Source organism: Callospermophilus lateralis, chromosome 2 (assembly GCF_048772815.1).
Source record: "Callospermophilus lateralis isolate mCalLat2 chromosome 2, mCalLat2.hap1, whole genome shotgun sequence".
Classification (NCBI taxonomy): domain Eukaryota; kingdom Metazoa; phylum Chordata; class Mammalia; order Rodentia; family Sciuridae; genus Callospermophilus; species Callospermophilus lateralis.
Window position 1 is genome coordinate 152,313,023 of NC_135306.1, and position 10,137 is coordinate 152,323,159.

Below are 10,137 nucleotides of genomic sequence, written 5' to 3' on the forward strand. Positions count from 1 at the left end.
CACTTCAGACAGGGGAAGACAGTGTCGATAGAGTAGGTGGGCTGGACGAGAGCACACCCAACACCTCACCCACGGAGAGCTCGCCTCCAGGACAGTCAGGGACTCACTGAAGGTAACTGGGTAGATGTAAGCAACAGGAAGAAACAACTTCACCAGGAACCCAGGCGTGGGAACGCTGTTGGAAATGCCCTGACGACAAGCCTTCATTCTTTCACACCCCACATGTCTTTTTGGGACCACTTGTATGACTTGACCGCCCGGGACTATCTCCCTATCTTGTCTAGAAATCTCCTAGTTTCTGGTCTGTTAGGCTCCAAACGTTAGCCCTGTCTCCCTCTCCCTTAGTGGTTCCCAGTTGAGGAACCTCTTACACCAGGGCTCCCGTGGCCAGTGCCCTGGTCACACTGCACACCCGTGTTGGGCAGCTACTGTGTTGGGTCACGCCACTGGGGAGAGGGGAAATCGGAAACCTGGTACCTGGCTGCTGGAGATCCGATGTGGAAGCTGCCTCCAAATATGGTGAGAATGTCGAGCCAAGATGGAGGCAGTCTGCTTCCAGCACTGGGGGTGTCTGGTGAGGTGTGGGGGGGAGCTGGATGATGGCATTGTGCGGTGGGTAGGTAGCAGCCGAGTGCCTGCGTGGGAGCCGAGTGAAGTCTGTTGAGATCTGCAGATGTGTTGATAGGCGATTCTACCAAGGCGCTCGTGAGCCCTGCCTTGGCTACAGCTTCGGGTTTTGGGTGTCATGAGCCAGCAGTCTTGCTTGAACATCAGGTGTTCTGCTCAAACCCCGAGGCCTGGAGTACTGTACAGGATCACAGCATTGGTTATTTCTGCAGAGGGCAGCTGTATAGGGGTTTTCTAACACTCAGATGCAGTATTTCAACTAGGTAGGATCTGGACCACAGAATACAGAATGCTGCCTCCCTCTGGCCCGCCATCTTCCCCCTCCTCAGAATTGAATTTAAGGAGGCATACATGTAAGTAGGAATAGCTAAGTTTACAAGCCCTTATAATGCCAAGGGCAATTCTCTCCCTCTGGACTATGCTGGGACCAGTTTCTATAAGAGGACCCGAGTTTAGTCAAAGGCTTAGGTGGCCCCAGTTCCTGCAGATAAGTTGGGAGAGTACAAGGATGGTGGATACATGACAAATGCCAGCCTGCCCACCCAGGCCATGTCCCCATAGAATAGCTTCTTTTCCATTGTTGCATCAACTACTCAGTGATCAGAGATGATTCACCTTCTGTTTTCTTTACTCTGGTATGAGTTCAGGACTCAGAACTTGGGTTGGCAGTAGGTACCATGGAAAAGAAGCTTGGACCTGATCATTAAGTAGTAAAAATGGGAAGCAGGATAGAGAAAGAAATCATCTCATCTTCTGTTTATTAATGCAGAACATGACCATCTGCTAGAGGAGTGTTCCCAAACTTTAGTAGGTATCAGAATCACCTAGGGGACTTGTTAATAAAGCATTGAAGTTCTGGGCTTTAGGGTTTCACTAGGTCTGGAAAAGACCTGAAAGTTTTTGTTGTACTGACGCTGGAACATAGGGACACCGAGATATATCCCAAGCCATTTTATTTTTTTGGAGACAGTCTTGCTAAGTTGCCTAGGCTGACCTCCAACTTGTGATCCTCCTGCCTTAGCACATGCCTAATAACAGCAACTCAAGAGGCTATCACACTCAGAAATAACAAAAAACAAACTTTCCAACTGACAAGTCCTTAGGTGATGCCAACATTGCTGATTCAGGAATAATCACTGCTAGAGAACATGGAGTACTCAGTCAGGTTAATAACTTGTAGGTAGAGGTAGAGAATAGAAAGGTAAGCTTGGTATGATGAGAGAAATAATGTAAGTTTAACTGATCTTTAAAAACAAAACCTGTGCTTCATGTTTGGAATAATTATCCAAATGATTTACTAACTTCCTTAGCTGGTAAATTTTGGCTAAATTTGCTGGATAGTTCATAGGATTGGCCATGATTCTAAAACTTAGTTTCTTCTAACTGGAAGGCAATCCTCTAAAACTATGCCATTACTATTGATTGTATTAGTTACTGAAACACATTGGTGATGACCTCATTTGATTTGTTGGTTGGCATTTAAGTTTATTTTTTTTTTACATTTGAAAATCACCATTCAGATAAAATGCAAAAAAATACATTAATAAAAATGACAATTATATAGATATTTCTTTCTAGCCTCACATTCTAATACTTCCTCAAACACACTCTACTTTGGTCATAAATTTATTTGTGGCTCCCAATCCCTGCAATGCTCTTTCATTCTTCTGAGCCTTTACACATACAATTTGCTCTTGTAACTTATCTATACAAATACTTCTTGTCCTCTGAAAGCCAATGCCCACATCTCTTCTTCCAAGAGGATGTCTGCAGATCTAAGTATTTTCTTCTTCATTTGTCTTTAACCTCCATAGCATTGTGTTTAGATCTTTCTTTTGAACTTACCACTTAAGTTTTAATTGTTTATTTATTCATTTATTGCTTTTGTTTTGTTTTGCAGTGCCAGAGATCAAACCCAGGGCTTTGCACATGCTGATCTGAGCTATATTCCCAGCCCTCTATTTGTTTTCTCTACTTTCTCACCAGACCCTGACTTCCAGAAGGTCATGATAAAAACATCTTCATTTATATTTAAATTTCCAAAGTCTTGTATGCAACAGATAGCTAATAAATGTTTATGGAATGAATAAATCAATGAACAAATGAACAGGTAATTCTAGCCTAATTAGAAACAATATTAACTGCCTGATAATTCATTGAATATCTGAAAAATAATTTTGAGCTCACTAAATTTTTTTTTTTTTACTGAAACATGTAATACTTTTGGTCTGTTGAGAACTACAATAAAAACAAAAATACTACATTAACTACAGAGAGCTTTACTAGTATGGTAGGCAGAGAGATGCCTACTGACGTCCCCCTTCAAGGAAGAGCTTGTATCCCTGCTGCAGAGAGTGCTGTCTCTGGTTATCAGCTCCCTCACATGGGCTGCAGCTGCAGAGAGCTGCCTCCTCTGTCTGAGGTCAAGCCCTTCTGGCACAGTCTGTCCAGTGACTAAGGGAAATGGGGGGTGGAGGCAATCATTCCAGGTAGCTATGGGAAACTTTCACCTCCTGGACAGTTTTTGTTGGGCCCCCCAACCCAACTTCTTCCTCAGCTCAATAGTGCTTCCTCCCCTTTTCCTTCACATGTGTAGATCTGAAATAACCATCTTGCCTCACACTTCCAGAGAACCTGACCTGAGACAGACAGTGTAGACACATATGCAAAAATGTACACAAATAGCACTTCTTCACCTTTTTCCCCTTTTTCTCCACCCTTTTGACCAGTCCTTCTTGTGTTCTTGATCATCTTTGGTCCTGATCCTCATCACACTCTTCTTTATGTGCAGAAGCTTCTGTAAGCTTTTTAATAATTAGGTGAGCTAATTATAATTACTATAGTCAAGGGCTCTGTATAGCTAATTGAAAGCATCCCTCTCTGAAAATTCCCTATTTGTATGCTGGAACTCCCATCTTCCAAGGCATCTAGGTTGCAAAGTTCTTAGTAGAGGAGAGGAATCTATTCATTTGAGTATGTCAGTTGTTGTAGTTTTGTTGTTGTTGTTGTTGTTCATCAGAGACACGAGTCTTGCTATATTACCAGGCTGCCTCCAATTCCTGGGCTCAAGTGATCTTCCTGCCTCAGCCTCCTGAATCACTGGGATCACAGATGCACACCACTGTGCCCTGTTGGCTTATGGTTTTAATGATGCTCATGGTGTCTGGGAAGCAAAGAGCTAAGTTTAAATTATTAGTCGCCACTTGGTGATCAAATTAGAAGTGAATCTTCCAAAATCCTAGGTTTCTCCACCTTAATTTCTGTCTATTTGTGCCATTAACATGTATGTGCAGCATACATGTTTGTATTCACGAGCTAGCCACTCAGTTTAAACGGATTAAATGCTCCAATCCAAAGTAGTTATTGATAAGCACTTACTGTCATTAAAAAGAGGAATAAATAACCTCAAAATTATTTGAGTATTTTTGTAGAGATAAGCTTTGATTTTTTTTAAGTGGTAGATGAACGCAATGCCTTTTTTTTTTTTTTTTTTTTTTTTTAGAGAAAGAGTGAGAAAGAGGGAGAGAGAGAGAATTTTAATATTCACCTTCCAGTATTTGGCGGACACAACATCTTTGTATGTGGTGCTGAGGATCGAACCCGGGCCGCACGCATGCCAGGCAAGCACACTACCGCTTGAGCCACATCTCCAGCCCCATCGTTTAGTTTTTTATATGGTGCTGAGGATCAAACCCAGTGCCTCACATGTGCCTGGTGAGTGCTCTACCACTGAGCCACAACCCAGCCCCAGTTTTTAACTTTTTAATCTTTCACCTTTAGGTTTTTGCTTTAAGGTTGATACCTTAAATTGATGATTTTGAGTATAGACAGTTTGCCTATACAAGTCCCCCAGCGCTCAATATCACAGCTTACATCTGCAGTAGTCCGTTTTGTGCTGCTATAACAGAATACCTGAGACCAGGCAATTTATGAAGAATGACAATTCTTTAGTCTCATGGTTCTGGAGGCTATGGCTAAGATCAAGGGGCCTATCAATGAGGGCTGTACTATATCATAATGACAGAAATCATGTGGTAAGAGTATACATGCAATAGCAAGCAGAGGACCAAATTCACCTTTATAACACATCCAGTCCCATGATAGCAATGATAATGCTAACTTAAAAATTCCTACCTCAACATTGTTGCATTAGGAATTAAGTTACTAGCAGAATCTGGGGGACACCAGCCATAGCAACTTTTTTTGTAGTGCATTTTTTAAACAAGTTACAATAGCTAATAGTCTTTAAACTTCCAACAAGAAAGTGATTTATGAGAATAATGAATTTTGCATTTGAATATTTACTTTTGACAGTGAGCTTTATACTTTAATGTTACTAATTAGTAGCATTTTCCTTAAACTTGAAGAACTTTAGCATTTCTTACAGTCTGTTGGTAAACATCCTTAGCTTTTATCTGTAAAAAAGCTTTATTTTTTCATTTGTGAAGGATACCTGGATTCTTCTTAGATACAATGTTTCACTGAGCCTAAGCCTGCCCATGTAACAGTAACTTTATACAATGGACTTTCTTGGGAGCTACACAAAGCTCCCAACATTGCACATTGCAATTTAGTATTTAACAGGAATAAGCTGCATAATTTTGCTAAGTCTGTAACCTGCCTAGTAATACAATGAACAATATATACTAATAATGCCAATGACCTAAAGTAACCTATTGGTATAAATACAGCTTAGCCCCTCTGCCATCTTTCCTCTTTGCATCTTGTCTTATTTCCCTTATAGCTTTTATCTATTTCTTTGTTTGTGAAGGATATCTTGATAGTATTGATTGGCAATTTGTTTCCTTCAGCTTTTGAATATGTTGTCTGGCCTATGATTTTTCTGATAAAAGGTAGTTCCAACAGATCTTACAGAATTTATGTAACTTGTTTTCCTTTTCTGCTTTCAGGACCCTCAGTTTTTAAATTAAATAGCCCGATTATAGCAAGAATTGGTACAATCTTGGATTGAATCTGAATCTTTCATCTTCCTGTTCCTTGATATTTAGAAAATTCCCAAATCTAGGGAAAGGTATATTTCTTTAAGCTTTTTATCCTTCTTGAAAGCCTACAATTAAAAAAATGAGGTCTTGTTGTCATAGGCTGTGTCTTTTTCCTATGACCGTTTTCAAAATAATGTCTTCAAGTTCAGATTCTTCTGCATGATCAGTTTTGCTTTCAGTACTATGACATTTTTTATTGCATCCTATAACTCCAGAATTTGTATTATATATTGAGCTTAACTATTTCTACCTCTGTCAGATAATTCCTACATTTTCATTTCTTCATTTGTGTTCTTTGGTGGTGATATAATAAACATGAAAAACCCAAGATATATTACATTAGTAACTGCTTTATCACATGCATAGACATCTCCTAGATTTTATGGGCCGTTTTTGGTGGGAAAAGGACTTCCCATGTACACTGAATGGGTGGGGTTCAAAAATTCCGGCATTAGTGATGGCACAGGAAGGTGTTTCCATGTAGCTGTCACCTGTGTTCAGGACTGATGAGAATTGCGTGGAGCCTCAATGGCCAACTCTGGATGTGTGCAGAGGCAGTGTCGGGGTCCTTACTGGTGATGGCTAACATGGCTCAATTTTTTCAGGGAAGTTGAGGTGATAATTCTTGGAATTTGTTCTAACCTTGACTGTGGCAGTGGTGCCTGTGGATACATCAAGCATGGCATGCATGGAAGGACTGTCTAAATTGGTAATAATACTGGTGTCCGGGGTACAGACATCCCCCCCACCTCCGTTGAGTTGGTCGTGTGCAAGGTATAAGTGCTTGTGAAGGAGCCAGGGATGGGAGCACAGCTGTTTGAAGGGGTCCAGGGGCTCTGGGGTCTCTATGACAGTTGGGCCAGAGACAGCATGTACATGTGCAGAAAAGCCCCTATATCTGGGTGCCATGATGACATACCTTCCACTTGAACAATCTCAGGGCTGGGACTGGAGATTGTTCTGTTTGATGTGCAGGTATACATAAAGAACTTGGCTCTAGGGTCCAGGGATCCAACCAGCTTGCTATAGCAATGGACTTAATGCCCTAGACATGGATGGACACAGTACAGTCAGAGAATCATGGGTACTTGAGTCTTGGGAGTTAGGGGCATGCTCAGTTGGGAGAGGTGACAGCTGTGGTCTCAGATTGGCACATTAGAAGTGTTTATTTAGGAGTGATATGTAACCTTGATTTCTATCTCTGGATTTCTCTAGCAGGAATAACTGCTGTTTACCCAAGTGTCAAAAGATACTGGGGTCCTCTATAGAAGGCCACTGGAGAACACACTGGCCCCTGTCATGTGGCCAATACTGATGGCTCCTATCTTTGTTCCTAGCCATCTTCTGGCATTTAAGTTATACTTGACCTTTTAATCTACTTGCTCCGATTAACCCTATTAGGATATGTGGAATATTTTATAACACTTCTATCTACTTAGATGGGGGAATGATCTGGTCTGAGGAATTTAACTCCTTTGGGCAATAACTTCTTATTCAAAGTTCCATTAAGATTTCTAGCATTCATGTTGCCTCCATCAAATGTTCTTGGGCAAGCTGAAAGTGCTGAAGAGTTTGCCAATACCATGTAAGTCTGAAAAAAATTGAACAGACTTTGTAAACCACCTTCAAGAAGGTATTAGAATTCTACATTCTTGAAGTTGTGTTTCATTATACTTCCCAGAAGTTTTGTATTCAAGAAGAACAGAAATGATTTCTTCTGGTCTGTATGCTTATGCTTATTGTACTTCGTTTTCTGAAGTTGAATAGGTAATAAGTATGTAAGAATTTGTGCTCTGTCTTCTACTTTCAGAAGTTGAGTCTACACTGCATAGACAATGCCGATTTTAGTGTTGGTTTTAGGCCCTTATATCCACAGTTTGGGCAAGGCCCAGGAATTTCATGGGAGTCCCCCAGGTAGAACCTCTTCCTGTTATCACAAAATGTTTGTATGCCTCATAGGAGGCCATTCATCTGGGTCGAGTCTCTGCCTTAAGAATGTGGAGAAGTCTCTCTCGGATCTGTTTGGTGCGGACAGCATAGACAACTGGGTTGAGGATGGGTGGGATGAGGAGGTATAAATTAGCCAGAAGAATATGGATATGGGGAGGCACATGATGGCCAAAACGGTGGGTGAGAGATGAAATAGCAATAGGGATATAGAAGACGAGGATGGCACAGATATGAGAACTACATGTACCTAAGGTTTTAAACCTGGCATCATGGGTAGCCAGTCCCAAAACAGCCTTAAAAATCATCACATATGAAGCAGTGATGGCTAGAGAATCCAGGATTAGTACTAGGAAGCCAATTCCCATTCCATATAAGTTGTTGACCCTCGTGTCACCACATGCCAACGTGACCACAGCCATGTGCTCACAGTAGGAGTGGGCAATGATTCGGGTCCGGTAAAGTGGTAGCCTCAGGCGAATCAGTAGGGGCAGAGGTCCAATGTAGAGTATCCCCCGGAGGAGGGCAGCCATCCCCAAGCGACCCACCACTGCATGGGTGAGCACCGAGGTATGGTGTAGTGGGTCACAGATAGCCACATAGCGATCATAAGCCATGGCAAGGAAGATGCCCGACTCCACAGTTGCAAAGCAGTGGATGAAGAACATCTGGGCCAAGCAGGAATCCAGACCAATGTTGCGGGCACCAAACCAGAAGATGGCCAACAGTTTGGGCATGGTAGAGGTTGAAAGGACCAAGTCAATGACAGCCAACATACATAGGAAGAAATACATGGGCTGGTGCAGGCTGCACTCCATCTTGATCACTGCCAGGATAGTAATGTTTCCCACCAAAGCCAATAGGTACATGAAGCCAAAGGGGATGGAGAGCCAGATGTGCAGGGACTCCAACCCTGGGATACCAGTAAGCCAGAAAGAAGTGGGCACAGAGCAGGCATTATTAGAGGTATACATGTTTGGGTATAGGGTAGCAGGGGACAGGAGCACTGACAACTGTAGACTAGATCCTTATTTTCATCCTGGGCAATTAGTGGCACCTGCAATAAAAAATTCCAAATTCCAACTTGAAAAATAATATATTTTATGAGTTATCCATGACAGCACCCACTGTTAGATGTAGAAACAGGCATGATCCTTTCCACTGCTAAGTTGCCCTACCATACTGCAGAAATTCCAATTATGCATACCTTTGAGTAGTTTTGGGAAAATTTCACCTAGAGGAAATAGAATATGGGAAAAGGTCTCTGTAATGATTAGATGTAAATCCATGTGTTAATCTCAGTGCCTGAATGTGCTTGTCACTGATCAATAGCAACATTAATATATCAGTTAATATAAACCCTTTGCAATTTTTATGCCAATGAAAAGTGGAACCATGTGTTCAAAAATACATATGTACTATTTGATCAGGATATATAAACAACATTCAGAACTTCCACAATTAGGGAAGTGTAGGTGTGGTAGCCAGTGGTACCAGCAATTCTAGAAGCTGAGGCTGGGGTTATCATGAACACAGGTGAACAAGTTCTAGTATGTCCGATGAGTTAGAATTATATTGCTAATGCTTGTAAGAGATCTTGTATTATAAATATACCAGGAAACTTATATAAGAGGGAATAGCAGGAAGCATTTTAAACTTTTTAATTTCGTTAGTTGTAGAAACATGCCCTAAGTAGAAAAGGGTCTGGAAAGATTTATGCCAAAATTTTGTTGATTTGGGGTATATGGGATTATGAATGCTTTTACTTTTTCTCCTTTTGTTCATTGATTAGTTCATAAGCTTATTTTTAAAGGCAGAATCTAAGCCCAACAACAATGTAAGGAAACATTTTAAAATCAAAGATACTAGTGAAATAGGTTTAAAGTAGGTCCTGTGCTTAATTTCTCAAAAAGCTCTCATTTAAGGTTGCCCAGGTTTCATGGTAAAACAGGAACAAAGAAAAAGTTTAAGGGTTTACTATAAAGGACAGACTATTAAGTTCTTAACAAGGATATGGATATCACCTATAATTTGATATAAAAGGTACATCTTTTTGTAAGCTTACTAGGCTTTCCTACCATCTGAAGACAGCGAGATCAAATTGTTATGTGCATATGACTGTCACAACTCCATTTTTACAACGTACTAATAAAAACACTAAGTGAAATGTCATTTGCTGTTAACACAGTAGTTTCCAGTTCTATCCATTCAAGTGAAAAAACCAGATGAGAAAGATCAAGGGTCAAACATTTTTCCCCCTCAAATATGAAATCTAGAGAAAAGGCATAAAAACCTCAGGAAAACATAAGACCAGCAGAGTAGAGGAAGGGGATTGAGAGGGAGAAGTAGCACAGATGGAGGCAATAGGGAATGAAACTGATTAAATCTTTGAATAAACGAATCCTACTTTTATATATAATTATAATGCACTATTTAAAAGAGGGGAGACCAATGAGAGAAAGGTGAACAGGAGGAGGGAAGATGGGAGAGAAAGGATACTGGGGGATGAGAATGATCAAATTTTGCACGTGTATGAATGTCACAATGAATCCCATTATTA

The 10,137-nt window shown here is 40.9% G+C and overlaps 1 protein-coding gene across 1 annotated transcript; it reads right to left on the reverse strand.

The window, feature by feature from the left end:
• Nucleotides 1–7,597: 7,597 nt before the first annotated feature.
• Nucleotides 7,598–8,551, reverse strand: LOC143391333 (olfactory receptor 52M1-like). The gene has a single exon (XM_076844028.2). It carries the CDS (start codon nt 8,549–8,551, stop codon nt 7,598–7,600), a length of 954 nt encoding a protein of 317 aa, XP_076700143.2.
• Between the last annotated feature and the right edge of the window lie 1,586 nt (nt 8,552–10,137).